The sequence below is a fragment of the Lolium rigidum genome, chromosome 2 (genome assembly GCF_022539505.1).
Source record: "Lolium rigidum isolate FL_2022 chromosome 2, APGP_CSIRO_Lrig_0.1, whole genome shotgun sequence".
Lineage (NCBI taxonomy): Eukaryota > Viridiplantae > Streptophyta > Magnoliopsida > Poales > Poaceae > Lolium > Lolium rigidum.
Genome location: NC_061509.1, coordinates 38,737,679 through 38,756,019, shown reverse-complemented (window position 1 = coordinate 38,756,019; position 18,341 = coordinate 38,737,679). Strand labels below are relative to the sequence as shown.

Sequence of the window (18,341 nt, the reverse complement as noted above, 5' to 3'; positions counted from 1 at the left end):
TATATGGGTTCCGGCGCAGCCGATATAAGGCGCCGGCGGTAAAACTAAAATAGGGGCTGGATGGCTGCTAGTCGTGGTCCCATACAAAAAAAATTAAATTTTAAAACACAACAAAATTTGACGAAAAAGTAAATTCATTGATAGTTCGGCCATATTTGGGCGATATTTGTACAAATTTAAAAACATGGACTAAAAAAGACCTAGCTATTGCCATTGTCGTTGCCGCGCCCTAGCCCTAGGCGGCAGTACATCACCGCCGCGTAGTCCTCGCTGTCGTCAGGGTCCTCCTCCTTCGGCTGCGGCAGGTAGCTGCTGCAGCCTTAGCCGGTGTCGCCGCGCCTCCCGCGCGGCTTACTGGACGGGCCAGCCTTGTCGTCATCGCCGAGGTTGATGACGAGGCCGAGGCGCCCGCGTAGTCCTCCTCCTCGCGGCGGTAGTCCGCCGCACTCCACGCTTCGGCGAACGCATCAGTCACCGCGAAGGACTCCAGTTGGGCTTGGCGCAGCCCAGGGAACTCCTCTGGGTCGTCCTAACGCCGACGCAACTCGACACGGAAGGCGAGCAGGCGAGCAGCCTTTGACCGCTGCTGAAGATGAGCAGGCGCACTAACGCCGACGTGACTCGACGGGCGCGGAAGGCGATGAGGAAGACCACTTCTTCCCGCGGCCATGCAGGCGTTTCCCGCGTCTTTCCCGCCAACACGCGGAGCACCGGCACCCCCGCTAACCTCCCTGTCTACCAGGTTCGGTTTCCCGCCAACACGCGGCGCGCCGGCGCCCCCGCTAACCTCCCTGTCTACCAGGTTCGGCCTGAGGGCGCCGGATGCAAAGTTGGGCCGTCGTCGGCTAAAAAACAATTTTGAACGCCGCGGGAGGGCGAGTGGAGATGCTCTAATCAAGTAGGCCAATACTGCTTCCTTGTGAGCATTTCATCTTCACCACGCATGTTCACAAGGGACGCTCCGAGCCACCCAGAATATATAAACGCAAAGCTTAAGTTGACCTATATCAAACAAATAACTCCCTGAGAGGAGGCTGGTAGCTCTGATTTTGAAGACGAGCTCCGGAGAGATGCGCAAGACCCACACCGAAAAGGACATTCACCGCCAAAACACACCTCAAAGGTTTTCGCCCGGTTTTCACCCAAAAACTGGGCACTTTCTGTTTAATGGCAAAGCTTTTGCCTCAATTTTAAAAAAAAACACAGAACAAACCCAGAAGATATCCAGCCATAATCTTGACTCCGAGGATCAGCAGTTGTCTGACTGCTATACATAAGTGCATTTTCTTAGTGCTATATGGTATTCTTGCAAAATGTCCAGGCGCTCACTTCGTGCCATCGAATAATGTTTTTTGGCAATATTTGAACACATTAAAAATCAACACCGCATTACATGTCATTGGACATAAAACACTACAAACAAGAAGAGATCCAAGGAGCCGCTCTGGGTAAGAATGGCATTTACATCAGCTCCAAACTCGCCAACAGGCTAATTGATCCTGCTGTTTATTCCACTCTAGATCCAATAAATAAATTAGTCACCGAATAGCACCATCTATCTCCAGATCAGCCCAAAGGCACCACTCCGATATTTCTTGGTTGCAGATAGATGCCTCTCTAAGACGAGGCATTGTGGAAGGTAGCGCAGAAACGCGCCGAATACTTGACCTTCACTAGTATCTTATCGGTCCATCTAGGCTACCAGAGGCAAACTGCAAATGCCAAAAATGACAAACCTAGTATGAGATTGAATAGCTCAGGAACAAAGTTCCAGCAAAATGAGGAATGGGGGACACATTGATAGAACTGTGTTGTTACCTGCTGTACAATAGGATTTGTTGTCGTCGTGAATTCCTCCGTCATTCCTTCCCAGACTATCTTCCCCTCATGGAGAAACAACAACCTAGAGAAGAAATACAAGAGGCTCAGCTTAACAATTGGCGAACAGAAAGTTCTGAAACAGTTCCTGCTATTACCTATCAACAGCTCTTCTTATTGTGCTATGCTGATGAGTGACAACCACATATGATGCTATCTTTCCCGGCTTACCGAGAGCATCTTCCCCTGTCACATGCATCGAACGTATAAGGTCTTCAACGACAGTGGATGCAATAGGGTCAAGCCCAGCTGTAGGTTCATCATATAGAAGAGCCTGGCAGAAGAAAGAACATTGACTATAAGTTCACAAAGATGATGAAATAGCAAGCTAATCTGTTCAATCTCCCGGCATTCTTTCAGAAATGCTTCTGGTAATTTAGTAATGATATGATGAGTGAAAGGTTAAGATAAGCTTACGATCAATAAGGTTATACCTCTGGCTCTATTGTTTCTTTTGTATCATCATATATTATTGACCGAGCAAGTGCCACACGCTTTTTCATGCCGCCAGACAATTCAGATGGCATTCGTTCTTCGACACCCTGCACAGATAATTTGAGTATCGGTACTACAATCAAGTACTTGCAAGAAACTAATACTCTTCTGGTCTTATCAAATCTAATAAAAGCAATTTAGCACTGTATTCCTGGCTTGAACCTATTTTCTTCCTATTCAATACATCGAGACACAATTACGCAAACCTTTTGCGTATTCTTGAAAAAGTAAAAACAATTTAGACTATGTTTCTTCACGATAGAAATAAAATAAGGATATCAGATACACAAGTACTAAGCAATATCCCAAGTAAGGATGTTTCTGACTGCAACGCCTGCCACTGGAGTAAAAGGTTAACTTTAAGACGACAAAAGCTTAACTTACTTTTAGGCCTACTGCGCCCAATGTGTCTGTCACTAGTTCACCTATTCGCTCCTCAGGCAAGTTGGAGTTTTCATACCTAAAAGCAAAGAAAAGAGAAAACAGACATCAGATCAATCTTGCAAACTAAATGCTCTCAAAGAATCTGGAATGGCAGTTCCTTACAAAAGAAATCCAACATTTTCGCGAACATTGAGAGAATCAAACAAAGCGGCACTTTGAAACACCTGCATATGGAATTTGTTTAAATTTTCATGAATATCTGGATGAGAAGATAATCAAGCCATTCCATTCCACGAATTCATGGATATAATTAGGAAGTATACCAAGCCAATCCGGAGACCTGAAATATCTTCATCACTAACTAAGCCATGTCTTCTCTTTCCGCAGATGAAGACCTCGCCCTGCTCATTGTTTGCAGAAATAACCATAACAATGACAAACAGTATTAGATCAAATATGGACCTCCTCGAAAGTATCGTAGCAATAGGGATAAATTAAGAAAGTAGGACAACCTTGTCGGGAGCTAAAAGGCCGGCCATAACCTTCAAAATAGTTGATTTACCAGTTCCCGAAGGACCGATTATTCCAACAGCTTCACCGTGTCTAATCTACAAAATAATACAAGTATGATTTTGGATCATAACTGAAACTGCAGAGTAAAAGCTAATATAACCCAAAAAGTATCAAAGCAGAAATTAAGCTAGTAACTAGGACGCACGGTACTACTCTGTGGAGAGTATGAAAAAGGTAAAGAACAAGTGACTGGAGTGTGGGAACTATGTGCAATGTAGCAGAAATATAGCATGAATCACAAAATCTATATATTCATATTCACAACATTATTTGACCAGTTAGTAACCGTGCACTTCATCCGAAGATGCAACTGAACACACCATCTAAGACCTAGTCCAAACAATCCGTTTCAAACATCGCCCGACAGGTACTGAACCAATAGAGTCAGTAAGTAGTGTAAAATGTAAAGGTGTAAAGGTTCCTAGGAGAACTCACCTTGAAGCTAACGCCTTGCAGTACATGTTTGTCCCCAAAGGACTTATGCACATCCCTGCATTCTATGAGAACACCGTGCTCATCACCGATCTGTCTTCTTAAATCCCAGTTCCTAGACAAGCTAGAACTCTGCAGCGTGACCAAAACAAATCATCAATGCAAGCTCCATGGCATGGCGAGTTTAACTAATCTACATCAGGGTCACATTGTCCTTGCAAGATCGCACCTCCCGCAGATTCTCCGCATTGCCCAAACCAGGGCTCCTCGTGGCCAACACGGCGCCAGCGCCTGCACGTCGGCACGTCCTCAACGACAGCCCATCTAACCTGCCTAAGCAAGAACAGGTGCAAGATATTACAACCACAGTACAGCTCATTTGATAAGAACAACTCAATTCCACCAAATACACAACTTCAGGTTGAAACCTATCAACTTACTCCGGCGCGTATTTTAACCTAATTTTAGTTAACGATCGTTTCCGTTTTTCATTAGCCAAATAGCCAATGCACAATTAACCTGATTAATTGTCATTGATAAACAGTCAATGAGGCAAGCAACGAATCTTTCGGAGCGCGAGGAAATCAACAGGCCAACCGAACGGGTCGTGATCGGCGATCCTCCTCCATCGCGATTGGACCATACGTAAAGGATGGTAACGGAAGAGAGGCTTCCGAGACCTAGACGGCGCGACGAGGAAGAGGGAAATCTAGGCTCTGATTTTACCTTAAAGGGAGGGCGGAGCGCGGGCAGGGGTCGCCGGCGGAGCGCGGGAGGAGGCCGCGTCCCACGTGGAACCCCGGGCACCGGAGCGCGGCAGGGGCGACGGACGGCGGCGTCGCCATGGTTGCGCTCGGCGGTGGGTGGCGGAGGAAAGCGAAGTGGATCGAATCCTCCTCGTCGCTGGGGGTGACGCGACGAAGGTGATAGTCTGACACGTGGGGCCAACAGCCCGCAGACTGAGCACGATCTTGGCCGTTCGTTTTTTATCCAACGGCTGAAGTTCTCCAGGCGCGCCTGTGAGCGGTTCCAAAAATATCGAACTGCCCCGCGAGATCTGGCTGCTCCCGCGATGGTCGCGACGACGGCAACTCTCCGGTGGCGGGTGATGGCGGCGTCGGCGGCGCTGCGGGTGGCGCTGGTGGCGTACGGGGAGTGGCAGGATGCCCACCTGGAGGTGCGGTACACGGACGTGGACTACCTCGTCTTCTCCGACGCGGCGGCCTCCGTCGCCGCCGGGGGTTCCCCGTTCGCGCGCGCCACCTACCGCTACTCTCCGCTCCTTGCCTTCCTCCTCCTCCCCAACTCGCTCCTCCACCCCGCCTGGGGCAAGCTCATCTTCTCCGCCGCAGGTACCCAGCCCCCGCCACTACCCTCCATGGAATCTTCGTGAAGGTCGGTCAAGCAGTGAATCAATGAAGTTGTTGTGCAGATTTGCTCGTTGGGTTGTTCATCGACACCATTCTGAGATTACGGGGGGTCCCGGAGAAGACGCGGATCTGGTCCGTGGTGGCCTGGCTGTTCAACCCCTTCACGTTCACCATTGGCACCAGGGGGAACTGCGAGCCCATAGTCTGCGCCGCTGTGCTCTGGGTCCTCGTATGCTTGATGAAGGGTGTAAGCTCTGAATCCCTTTTCAATTCCGATGTATGTTCAGTAACTGCTACATTTATGAACTCGCTAGTTGCCATAGACACAAAGGTTTGTTTGGGGTGTGTCAACCTGTGCTGTGATGGACCAGTGCATAGTTTACGGCTGTGTTGGTTTGTGGAGTATTACATATTCAAAATGTATGGTTTTCTTTTGTGAATGCAAAAGGTAGGGATATGGTAGTTGTGAAAGACAACTCGATTGAACTTATACATAGTTTATCCCATGATGGCATTTACTTATGGTTATATTTTCTGTAAAACTTATATTTAGCAACTAGTAGTCTGTCTGTTAGATCAAGTTCACTCCTATAAAACTAAATATACGAAATAATTTACTTTGTATACATAGTTCTAGTCTCCTTACCTGTTGTATATTTCTCCTTAGAAATCATCAGTATTTGGTTAGCAACAGCTCGAGTGCTCTTTGCTTCAGCATTCAGGTGTTCCATTGATTAATATTAATGTTGTCATCTCAGTGTCTTCCTATCCGTTTCTTCATTTGTTTGAGTCTGTGCCTTTAGGCAGACATTCAGCTTCGTAATCTAGCTGGAGAAGTGATTCTTGTGAGGCAAATGATTCGCTTGCTGCAAGTTCCCAAATAATTTACGTACCATTTACTCTTTAGCTTATTTGTATATATTGATGAATAATGTACCAGTATTACAGTCAAATGTAGTAAGAATATTCGAAAATAAAGTATTCTTGTTTGTACAATTTTTGCATGGCTATCTTATAGTTTGATTATGTATTGCAGGTAGAGTCCTGCAGGCAGCATTCTGGTATGGGCTGATTGTGCATTTCAGAATATACCCAATTATATACGCTGTACCCTTCGTTATAGTTCTTGGCAAGAATTATGCTGGTCCTGCTGATAGGCCTATCCTAACACAGTGGAGTTCCAAACAACAGTTACAAAGTGACAAAACCAGTGAGAATGTGGAAGAACCAACATCGCTCTTGGCCAGTCTATGGATATTTCTTAGTAGCCTCATAACAAGAAACACTATACTGTTTGGGTTATTCTCAGGATCTATGTTCTTTGCTTGGACCGGTATTTTTTTCTACCTCTATGGCTGGGACTTTCTAAATGAAGCATTACTTTACCATCTTACGCGGACTGATCCAAGACATAATTTCTCGATATATTTCTATCACATATATCTGCACCATCAGCAAGGGTTCTCGAGCATACAGAAGCTTGCTTCATTTCTGCCGCAGCTGATCGTGCAATTGGCACTCATCTTGCGGTTTTCTAGGGATCTTCCATTCTGCCTGTTTCTCCAAACAGTTGCATTTGTTGCTTTCAACAAGGTAAGACGTCTCGTACATTTCCTGTTAGGGAAACTCCACTTCATTGAAATATTGATTGATACTTTGTTGATGAGCAGGTGATGACGGCGCAGTACTTTGTGTGGTTCTTCTGCCTTCTGCCCCTCATTCTCCCCTGGACAAGGATGAAGCTGAGGTGGAAGGGCCTGGCCTGCATGCTGGTGTGGATGGGGTCCCAGCTGCACTGGCTCATGTGGGCTTACCTGCTCGAATTCAAGGGCCGAAACGTCTTCGTGCAGCTCTGGGTCGCAGGCCTCGTTTTCCTGGCTGCAAACACCTTCGTCATGATCATGGTGATCAGGCACCACAAGTACACCCAGCTCTTCTCGGTGTCGGCGAAGTCTGGGAGCAAGGTTGCTGCCAAAAAGGAATAGCTATGTGGCTATATACTAGTTTCTTTCTTCTCTCTTTGTCGTCAGATGATGTGTTGCCTTGTTAGAACATCGCTCCTGATAGTTTGATGTACCTGATCTTCCTTCAGTTGTATCCCGTAACTTTGATTTTAGGGCATATAAATGACAAGCTTGCAATTGGAATTTTAGGATATAAACTGACAAATTTGTACTGTAAATTCTTGTATCGAATTTGCAGTTGCTTTCAGAACAGAAAATGTCGTAGCTTTGTAATTTTGGTTGGAACCGATAGTATTGAATATACTAATAAGTAGGGTAATCTTCTTTCATGCTTTTCTTTTGGTAAAATATGCACTGGTAATGAACTGGGTTCCAAAGCAATACTAATGGATTTACTAACCACAATCAACTCTGATAGTAAGAAATTAAGAATCAGCGTTTGTTATATACTGGATCAATTAACTATGAGCTACTATAGCTACCTCTTTGTATTCAGCTCTGGTAGTAAGAATCTCTTTCGATGAATCAACCCATGTGCGTTTCCAATTTTACAGCCTTAAATTTATGTAGATATGTAGTGATACTGCTCGGTGAAGCAACAAGATGACCGCGTGGCCTAATGGATAAGGCGCTCGCCTCCGGAGCGGGAGATTCTGGGTTCGAGTCCCAGCGTGGTCGTTTTTTTTGTTTTCAGGCCTCGTCTTTTCCAGTTTTAAAATTTTCCTTTCTTACAAGACGAAATGCTGGACATGTCGCAACAAGTTTCTTCAGTAACTCAATAGATTGCATTGCCGCGGATTATTCATGTCAAATCATGAACACATCTGCTTTTATGATAAGCTGGGGTTGTGGACCATCTTTTTTTTTTCTTTTTACCTGAGTATACCAGTACCATATTCCAATGACCGGAAATGCATATTTGGTCAACTAAAAGGATCGATGTACTTATTTTAACACCAACTCATTCTCTAGGATTAGTTTTTACAGTTTGGATTGTAGAATCTAAGAGCATCATTAGTAGTACCTTAAACCCTTAAAAATAACCGCTATTTTACAGTTTTCGATCGAAAAACGACGTAGACTAGAACCCCTTAACCCTCGAACCCTCAAAAAAATTTAAGGGCCAGACCCCTATACCTCCTCCCAACCTGTACATGTGAGGGTTGGAGAGAGCCAACCCCTACAACCTCTATTTCCCCACACGCACGCGCGGGAAGGAAGTTTCAGCCCGCGCCCCGCCCGTCGCTCCCACCGCCGCCGGCTGCCCCGCGCCATGGAGCCGGCCGCCTCCTCCTGCCCGCCTCCTCCGTTGCCGGCCCCGCCGCCTCCCTCGCCAGCCCCGCCGCCTCCCTCGCCGGCCCCACCGCCTCCCTCGCAGCCCCGCCCGTCGCCCCGCCGGTGCGTTCCGGTGCGGAGGTGGCCGCGGTGGTTGCCGCCACGCACGTCGGCGCAAAACGGCGGCGTGCTGGGCAGCACGTTGTGCAGCCGCAGCCCGCCGCCGCCCCGGCCCCGCCTGTTGCCAAGGCTAGTCGGAAGAAGGCAATGCTGGGGCCAAAGAAGCCTGCGGGGACCAAGCCCCCCATCAAGAAGACCACCGCACGGAAGAAGGCTGCACCGGCTCCCACAATCGCTGCTCCTTCAACCGTCGCGCATGAGGTGTTCAATGTAACGCCCACACCGGAACCATCGTTCATGGGGCTTCTCCAAGACTCTACCGAGATAGATGCAACCACCGCCGCCCGCTCCACCGCCGTGCGCTCCACCAACTATAGCGTCGCCGAAGACATTATTTTGGTTTGTGCTTGGGTTGTTGTGGGGATGGATGCAAGCACTGGTACCGATCAAACCGGTAAACGATATTGGTCAACTTGGAGGAGAGGATGATCAAGGTCAAAGAAGCAAAGGCATGGAAAGAACTCATGGTGGAAGAGAAGGAGCACATGATGTTGTCGAAGAAGGACATGGATGAAAAGCAATTGGCATGGTGGAAGGAGTACAAGGAAGACATCGCGGAGAGGAAGAGGATATTCCGTGTTGCGTCCTCTACTCTTCGGGGTGACACTCCGATGAGTGGTGGCGGCGATGGCGGTGTGGAGGACTCCACCACCGACGCCTATGGAGGTGCTTGATGGCGGTGTCACGGTCTAGGAGATGGCGCCAAGGTGCAACTTTTTGGTCACGGTGCCGATGAGAGGGGGAAGATGATGATTTCGTGATGTAAACTATTAAACCATGCATCAATGATCTTTCATGTTCTAGTTTGTTTCATGGTTGAATGTGTTTTTCTAGTGATAATTGTGATATATGTCAAATAACAATTTGAGGTTTGAAGGTTGCGGCAAAGACTAGAACCCTCGAATCCTTAAAAAGTTGAGGGTTTGAGGGTTCTAGTCTTTGCCTCAGTTTTTCATCCCTCAAAAATGACAGAAACTGCCAATTCTCAACCCTTAAAATGCTTTGAGGATTTGAGGGTTTAGAGATACTAGTAATGATGCTCTAACGATGGTAATATATCCGTTTTGCTAAGCATTTCCTAGCAGTGACCCTAAATTATGAACGTTTCTCGATATCCATTCATCCGTAATGAGATAGGAGCTGCTAGCATTTTGAAAAAGTAGCCACATCAATGTCATTGGCTCCGAGTGTAGTTTTCTGTTGCTCCAATTTAATTTTGAATGCAGTAAGATATTTTCAGAAAATCAGAACCTTACTCATTAGGGAACACATGTGGATGTGCGAGCAAGAGGATAAACATGCTGCTTCAGACCAATGGCTAATCCCTCCGTTCCGAAAAGATTGTCAGCAGCTAACAGAGCGATTCAACTTAGTCCAATTGCCGGTCGCGACAATAATTCCGGAACAGAGGATGCTTCACAAATAAGTAAATAAGGAGAAAATTACAAAAAACCCACCACATATCAGGCAGTTGTTTCAAAAAAACAACAACTATACGATTTTTTTTCTTCCAAATACCACCAATCTACGGTTAAAACATTGCAAGGTGCACTAATTCACGTCCGAACCGATTTTAATCACGAAACTGATGTTCCGGGCCCACTGTTAGGCTTACAAGGCACAACATAGCGGTGGGTGTTAGCGTCCGTTAACGGCGCGGCCGGTGCCCTAACTTTCCCCGTTCCGACAGGGTTGGAGGCAGTCCGCCTCACTTCTTCCTCTCCCGCTCACTCACGATAGCCATGGCGGCGGCGAATTCGTTCGGCCTGACCTCACCGGTCGGCGGCGCCGGAGCTAGAAGAGACGTTGGCGTTGAGGGAGAGGGTGGCGATGGCGAGTTGGCCGATTTGGGGGGGGGGGCTACTCTCGGTGGTGGATTCGTCCGACCTCACCTCAGCGGTCGCCGGCGTTGGAGCTGGAAGAGACGGTGCCGTTGATGGTGAGGTGATACGTCTCCAACTTATCTATAATTTCTTATGTTCCATGCTAGTTTTATGCCAATAGCTACATGTTTTATATGCACTTTATATCATATTATGATATTTATTAGACTAACCTATTAACAAGATGTCACAGTGCCAGTTTCTGTTTATTATGTCTGTTTATTGCAGAAAAGGCCCAAAAACCAAAGTGCTCGGAAAAATTCAGAAAAATTACAGAAATTCTATTTCGCCAGAAGACCCACGGAGCCGAAGGGCTGGGCCGGAGGAGGCCCACGGCCTCCTCCCCATCCACTGGCGCGGCCAGGAGGGGGGCGGCGCCGCCCTATGGGGTGGGCCCCTCGGGCACCCCCCCGCGTCGCCCTTTCGCCTATATTAAGCTCCTGCCCTGAAAACCCTAAAGGGATAGACGATTTCTCCAGAAGAGTACCGTAGCTCCGCCGCCACAAAAAAACCCTAATTCGGGGGACATAAGTCTCTGTTTCGGCACCCTGCCGGGACGGGGAATTGCCCCCGGAGCCATCTCCATTGACTCCATCGCCATCTTCATCGTTGTTGTTGTCTCCCATGATGAGGAGGGAGTAGTTCTCCCCCGAGGCTGAGGGCTCTACCGGTAGCTATGTGGTTCATCTCTCTCTCCCATGGTGTGATCTTTATGTGATCATGAGCTTTGTAATCTAGTTGAATATGTAGATGTTACTCTTGTCTATTATGCACTCTAGAGGTTACTTTAATATGAACTCCGGAGTCACTCTCCACGGTGTGATGGTGACAGTGTGCGCATCGTGTGTGATTCCTTTATGATGTTGTGGAGCTTGTTTACTCCGGCTTGAGGTGTGGTTTTGCAGCCCTACACAATGAATGGTGTTTGTTATCCAACAAGAGAGTGTTTGAGAGTAGCATTTATTTATTCAATTATGTGATCATTGTTGAGAGTGTCCACTAGTGAAAGTATGATCCCTAGGCCTTGTTTCTAAGCATTGAAACACCGTTTCTAACAAGTTCTGCTACATGTTCGCTTGCTGCCATTTTTATTTCAGATTGCAATTACTACTTATAATCATCCATATTACTTGTATTTCACTATCTCTTCGCCGAACTAGTGCACCTGTACATCTGACAAGTGTATTAGGTGTGTTGGGGACACAAGAGACTTCTTGTATCTTAATTGCAGGGTTGCTTGAGAGGGATATCTTTGACCTCTACCTCCCTGAGTTCGATAAACCTTAGGTGATTCACTTAAGGGAAACTTGCTTTTGTTCTACGAACCTCTGCTCTTGGAGGCCCAACACTGTCTACAGGAATAGAAGCGTGCGTAGACATCAAGCTATTTTCTGGCGCCGTTGCCGGGGAGGTAAGGTAAAAGGTATTCACATCCTCCGACTACTAAGCTATTTCCTAGCACTGTTACCGGTGTGTGAGTGCTCGAAGCTATTTCCTTTAGATTCTGCAATTATATCTTTTTTGTTTCTTGTTTTTATTTCACTAGTTAGGCTTAATGGAAAACAACAAAAAAATTAGAGATCTTTATGAAATTTATATTGAATTAGGACATGATACTTTTGAAGAGAAAATTAAAAAACCTATGGAAGTTTGTCTGCATAATAGTGGTAGTAATGTTATTAGTATAAATTTTTTGGACACCATTATTTTTAATGCTATGGAAAAACCCAAGCTTGGGGAAGCTAGTTTATAGAAAAATAATCTTTTTTGCTCCTCAGCTTTGGATGAAGTATTTTGCCTTGATAATGCTTTGTCTCCAATACGTGGTAATTCGAATGATGCTTGTGATATTCCAAATCCACCTGTTGAAAGTATTCCTTTTAAAATACCTATGAAAATTGTTGAAAGGGTTATGAATGATCAGTATGTAGGGGATGGATCAGTCCATCCAAGTGTTCACTTATCTAAACTTACAGAACTTTGTGAGTTATTTGAGATTGCAGGTTTATCAAGATAAAATGTTATGAGGAAACTATTTCCATTGTCACTTAAGGACAAAGCAAAGGAATGGTATATGCTGCTGGATGAACAACCATCGAATTGGAAACAACTTGAATCTCTCTTTTACTCTAAATTTTATCCTCTTCATGAAGTGCATCTAGATAGGAATCGCATTTATAATTTTTACCCTCATGATGGAGAAAGCATTGCTCAAGCTTGGGGAAGACTAAAAACATTAATACTCAAATGTCCTAACCATGAGCTTTCTGAGGAAATAATTGTTACTAATTTTTATGCAAGGCTTTCAAGTCATTATAAGGATTATGTAGATGCATGTTCACGTGGTTCTTTCACAAGTAAGAAGGTTGAAGCTAGATGGGATCTTCTTGAAAGAATTCAAAGCAATACTGAAGATTGGGAGAACGACAAAGGTAAAGAATCAGGTATAAACTATGAATATGAATGCATTACGGAAATTCAATTCGGCTCCCGGGTGCGTATGCTCCCTCTACCAACAAAACATATTTCGAAGTGTGAAAAAATTTTGACAAAAAATTCTACATGTACATCTCCATAATATATGTGTATGCGTCAAGTTTCACGAAAAAATAATATTTTTTGTGGCCTATGTAAAAAAGAGAAAACTTATCCTGTGAAAAACATTGTTTTCAGCACTGAATTTTGTCTTTTTTACACACGTCACATGATAAGTTCAGTTTTTATGAAACGACTTTGTGAGCGCGTAGCACGTGAAGATGTACGTGCAGATTTTTCGTTTCAATTTTTTTGAAATTTAAATTACATGTAACATGCATTTCAAAATATAGGGAGCATATGCTCCCATGTTCCAAAACACCACTCCCAATGCATTAAGTCTTTCATTGAAACTTCTGGTTTTCAAAAGCTTAGTGATAATTATGGTCTTGATTCTCAAATTATTGTTGATTGTTGTAGAACCTTTGCTTCTCATATTAATGTTCCTAAAGAAAATTGGGACGTGTATCATGAACCTTTTAAAGACACTTGCATGGAAAATGAAATTGTTCTTAATGATTGCAATAAACATGCCCAAACTTCTGAAAATACTATTTCTTATAAGCATGTTAATTTTTGTGGAATGCATAGACCTTGTGGAATTAATCAAATCGAAGATGAATATTGTATCCATCATAGGAATGAAAAAACTAGAATGTGGTACAAGGCTCTAAAAGATCTTGGTGAAAAAGTTTGTGACCTCCATCCTTTTATTTGTGAACTTTGTTATGAAGTGGGTCATTTTAATTTTCAATGTTCTAGTCATGATGATAGTATTTCGAATTTAATGAGTACTTCAAGTCTATATTGTGATAACATGATCACTCCTAATCAGCATGATGAACTTACTTTATTTTTGGGGTGTGAAGAGTTATCAAGAAAAATTTCTTTGTTAGATATGAGTGATCTTGATATGAATAGTGTGTTGCATGGATGTTATCTCTATTGTGTTAATAATTGCCATGCCAACACCTACATACAAAGTGTTATAAAGGATGGGACTTTACCAAAATATGACAGGACTAATATGTGTTTTGTTCTTATTAATGAAAGAGAGGTATCCTCCCAAGTTTCTTCTATTGTTTCTAATAACAAACCAGGTTATGTGGAGAAGCTTCCTTTCAAGCCTCTCCCTCCTAAAGGGGAAAAGATGAAGAAGGGAACGAAGAAGAAGAAGAGGAGTAAAAGGAGAGAGGAAACAGTATCTTCTCCCAAACTTGTTGCTCCTATTACAATTGATACTTATAATTCTGAATTCGATGATTCTGAACTTGATGATGAACCTATGCCTGTTATTTATATTAGTGATCATGATTGGGAAAAGCACACTTCTTTTGATATTGAAGATCTCTCGGGACACTAATTCTGAAAATGATGATGTTAATAATTGCCATAGTATTAGTACTATCCATGTTTCTTCCCATGATGATATAGAAAGCTCTAAGCTTGAGGATGAGGTGTTTGAAAATCCTTTTGCTACTCGATGATTATATGTTTGATACATCTCCTTCTAGTAACAATGATGGTATGTTTACAGATGAACACACTTTGGAAGATAACTATTCTATTTCTTATGATGACACTATGCCTCCAATCTTTGACAATTATTATAAAGAATACTATGACATAGATTATAATTACAGTCATCCTCATGAAACTTGTCATAGTTATGGAGGGATTACCCAAAACCATCTCTCGAATATACAGCTTGTCTATCATATTCAAGTTCGTTATGGTGATTGTGATATTTTCATTCCATCTACTGTTGAGGATAAAATTCATTATGATTATTCTATGCCTCCAATTTATGATGATTATAATGATGGATGTGATAGTTTTACTCCCACTATTACTAATAAAATTGATTATGCTTGTGTGGAGAGTAATGATACTTTTATGCATGTGGATCATGATAAGAATGCTTTATACGATAGCTATATTGTTGAGTTTATCAATGATACCACTGAAAATTATTATGAGAGAGGGATACATGGTTTTATATATCTCAATAATATTAAGTCACCTCTCTTTTTGTTGAAAATTTTGAAGTTGCTCTTGCTTTGTCTTTCTATGATAGTAGCTTCATGCTTCAATAATTTGTTTTCTTACAAGATTCGTTTGCATAGAAAGTGGGTTAGACTTAAATGTGTTTGGTATTTGCTTTTTGATGCTCTCTTATATTCAGCTCTCATCTTTATAAGAGCATCATGAAAATTATCATGCCTAGCTAATAGGCTTTAAAGAAAAGCGCTCTTGGGAGAAAACCCATTGTTTTATTTCTCCAATTTTTGTTTTATTTTTTGAGTCAAGGTACTGGCTACTACTGTAGCAATATCTTTGTATCTTTATTTTCTTGCGTTGTTGTGCCAAGTAAAGTCTTTGATAGAAAGTTGATACTAGATTTGGATTTCTGCGCAGAAACAGATTTTTAGCTATCACAAATTTGAGCTTTTCTCTCTGTATAAAAATCTGAAAATTCTGAAAAAATTCATGAGTAATCCTCAGATATGTACGCAACTTTCATTCAACTGGAGCTTTTCCATCTGAGCACGCTAAGTGCCTCGAAAAAATTCGTCTTCACGGACTGTTCTGTTTTGACAGATTCTGCCTTTTATTTCGCATTGCCTCTTTTACTGTCTTTGAGTGGATTTCTTTGCTCCATTAAATTTCAGTAGCCTTAGGTAATATCCAGAAGTGTTGGGAATGATTGTGTCCTTGCTGAACATGTAAATTTTTGATTATGCACTAACCCTCTAATGAGATTGCTTTGAGTTTGGTGTGAAGGAAGTTTTCAAGGATCAAGAGAGGAGGATGATATAATATGATCAAGAAGAGTGAAAAGTCTAAACTTGGGGATGCCCCCGTGGTTCATCCCTGCATATTTCAAGAAGACTCTGTTATCACCAGAATTTGACCAAGTCAGAGGTGGGCCGCGATCAAGATGGATTTGAAGAATATACATGGAAGAAATGCGGGAATCGGCCTTTTATACCAAGTTGGGCTTAATTGCCCGTGTATCTGTAACATATTAGATCGCATCTTAGTTTAGAGTTAGAATCTTACTCGTGCACGGTTTGGTGCACGCCCACATTAGAAAGTCCGCTGGACTATAAATATGTATCTAGGGTTTATGGAATAAACAACAACCAACGTTCAATCACAAACAAATCTCGGCGCATCGCCAACCCCTTCGTCTCGAGGGTTTCTACCGGTAAGCATCATGCTGCCTAGATCGCATCTTGCGATCTAGGCAGCACAAGCCTGCCCACGTTGTTCATGCGTTGCTCGTACTGAAGCCTTTTTGATGGCGAGCAACGTAGTTATCTTAGACATGTTTAGGGTTAGCATTGTTCTTCATATTACATGCTTTCGTAGTGCAACCCTTGCATGTCTAGCCGCCCTTACACCTATCTTAGGTGTAGGGGCGGCACCCGCTTGATCATAGTTTAGTAGATATGATCCGTTACGATTGCTCCTTGTTCTACAAGGATTAGTTTAATATCTGCAATAGTTAGGCCTTACAAAGGGGGAGGATCCAGCGGCACGTAGGGTGTCGTTCGTTGGCCCTAAGCGGGATGTTCCGAGGATCAACCTCGTGTTGGTTTTTAGGCCTTGTTTAGGATCGGCTTACGATCACCGTGCGTGGCCGCGAGGCCCAACCTGGAGTAGGACGATCCGATTATGCGGTGAAAACCCTACATCGTCGTAGATCTCATTAGCTTTACCTTGATCAAGCAGGACCACCATATATTCGGACACCTCGTCCGAATCATGGGTGGATCGGCTCTTTGAGCCGATTCACGGGATAACCCGAGAGCCGATCGAGGCTCGTATTTAACGTTTATGTGTGTGCCCTGCAGGAAACTAAGCGAGGCATCATCCACACCTTCCCGACCAGGTATAGGTCAGGTGGCACGCCCTTGTGATAAACATCGGCGCATGCGACCAGGGAGGCTTTGCGGGCCGTCGCTCCGAGGGACCGGGCCAGCCGCAGCCCTAGTTGTTCCCGGCTCTACGGTGTTGCCCGTCTCGCGCCGCCAGGGGGTTTCGACGTCAACACATTCTGGCACGCCCGGTGGGACCGCCTTCGACATCCGCAACATCGCCATCTACATCCGAGATGGCGGAAGACACTCCGGTCACGTACGAGGATCTGCCTGATGAGCTCAAGAAGAAACATGACGAAATCAAGGCAGTCCTCGAAGCCGAACTCATCGGCTCCTTCCACCGAACCCGCTCCCATGGCGTCAGGTGGAAGGGTTTCACACTTGAAGGCGCACTCGATGGAGTGGACCTTTCCGCCCCATCGGAAGAACGCACCAGGTCGCTGCGGCAGGAGATCAACTACATGGTGGCTCATTCGCTGCACCGCCACTCTGAGAGCCTGGTGAACACCTTGGAGCGTGTCGCTCTGCGCGTCGTCAAGGAGATCATGAGTCACCGGTACTCCCCGTCGGGACCGGCTTTGGGGACTTTCAAAGGAGAGATGCCACTCCAGCCCCAGCCGTTCGCATGGGCAGCACCGGAACTGCCGAACTCATCGGCATACGTCGTCTACAAGATTGGTGGTGATCCTAGTGACTACCAATTCCTACCTGAGGCACCCAAGGAGATCCCGCCCGGATACTCGTGCGCATACGTACCGGACTGCAACGCCTGGGCACTCTCGAACCAGGCTGCAATATCAGGGGCCTCTGGAACGGCAGGAGGAACGTCAGGAGCCGATCCTGAGAAGCAATCGTGGCTGGCTAAGTACGCCACCCCGACAAACCTCCAAAGCCCAGCTCCTGCGGTTGGCTTAGAACCGGAAAAGCAAGCATGGCTGGTTAAGTATGCCACCCCGGCGAATCTTCAGGGTTCGACACCTTCAGCCATCACATCGGATCAGATTTGTGCAATTCGAAAGATCGGTTCGGCATGATGCCGAAAAGGAAGGCGTTCGGCTACACCAAGCCGTACCCCAACAGCTACGAACTGATCCCGCTGCCACCCAAATATCGGCTCCCGGACTTCACGAACTTTAGTGGATCAGATGGGTCCAGCTCCATCGAGCATGTGAGCCGATATTTGGCACAGCTGGGCACGATCTCAGCGTCAGACGAGTTGCGCGTGAGGTTCTTCTCACAGTCCCTCATAAGATCGGTTTTCGGGTGGTACACGTCGCTACCACCAAACTCCATCCAAACTTGGAAGCAGTTGGAAGAGCAGTTCCATGAGCGAGTATCACTCGGAGGCTTCCGATGTTGGTTTTGCCGATCTAGCGCAAGTACGACGGAAGCGCGGGGAGACGGTGGCGGAATACGTCCAGCGCTTCGAGACCATTAGGAACCGATGCCTTTCGGCTCGTATAAGTGAAAAAGAAGCGATCGAGT

At 45.0% G+C, this 18,341-nt stretch overlaps 2 protein-coding genes and 1 non-coding gene across 3 annotated transcripts; 2 read left to right on the top strand and 1 right to left on the bottom strand.

Annotated features, from left to right (window-relative positions):
* Positions 1-1,241: 1,241 nt before the first annotated feature.
* On the bottom strand, positions 1,242-4,610 carry LOC124691602 (protein TRIGALACTOSYLDIACYLGLYCEROL 3, chloroplastic-like). Its single transcript, XM_047224896.1, has 11 exons — positions 4,489-4,610; positions 3,992-4,091; positions 3,766-3,894; positions 3,270-3,365; positions 3,081-3,158; positions 2,920-2,981; positions 2,758-2,833; positions 2,313-2,420; positions 1,977-2,152; positions 1,819-1,903; positions 1,242-1,712 (listed from the first exon to the last, which is right to left on the bottom strand). The coding sequence occupies exons 1-11, from the start codon at positions 4,605-4,607 to the stop codon at positions 1,674-1,676; spliced, it is 1,068 nt and encodes a 355-aa protein (XP_047080852.1). The 5' UTR covers positions 4,608-4,610; the 3' UTR covers positions 1,242-1,673.
* Positions 4,611-4,825: 215 nt separating this feature from the next.
* On the top strand, positions 4,826-7,284 carry LOC124691601 (GPI mannosyltransferase 1-like). Its single transcript, XM_047224895.1, has 4 exons — positions 4,826-5,114; positions 5,195-5,377; positions 6,169-6,725; positions 6,803-7,284. The coding sequence occupies exons 1-4, from the start codon at positions 4,835-4,837 to the stop codon at positions 7,115-7,117; spliced, it is 1,335 nt and encodes a 444-aa protein (XP_047080851.1). The 5' UTR covers positions 4,826-4,834; the 3' UTR covers positions 7,118-7,284.
* Positions 7,285-7,701: 417 nt separating this feature from the next.
* TRNAR-CCG lies at positions 7,702-7,774 on the top strand. Its single transcript has one exon. It is a non-coding gene; the product is annotated as a tRNA-Arg (tRNA).
* The last annotated feature ends 10,567 nt before the right edge of the window (positions 7,775-18,341 follow it).

Excerpts from the sequence above, each read along its gene's own strand:
- LOC124691602 (XM_047224896.1), bottom strand. The coding sequence starts at position 4,607 with ATGGCGACGCCGCCGTCCGTCGCCCCTGCCGCGCTCCGGTGCCCGGGG. Across the intron at positions 3,159-3,269 it reads GCCTTTTAGCTCCCGACAAG|GGCGAGGTCTTCATCTGCGG; the intron begins GTTGTCCTACTT and ends AACAATGAGCAG. Across the intron at positions 2,834-2,919 it reads GAAAATGTTGGATTTCTTTT|GTATGAAAACTCCAACTTGC; the intron begins GTAAGGAACTGC and ends CTTTGCTTTTAG.
- LOC124691601 (XM_047224895.1), top strand. The coding sequence starts at position 4,835 with ATGGTCGCGACGACGGCAACTCTCCGGTGGCGGGTGATGGCGGCGTCG. Across the intron at positions 5,115-5,194 it reads GCTCATCTTCTCCGCCGCAG|ATTTGCTCGTTGGGTTGTTC; the intron begins GTACCCAGCCCC and ends GTTGTTGTGCAG. Across the intron at positions 5,378-6,168 it reads CCTCGTATGCTTGATGAAGG|GTAGAGTCCTGCAGGCAGCA; the intron begins GTGTAAGCTCTG and ends TATGTATTGCAG.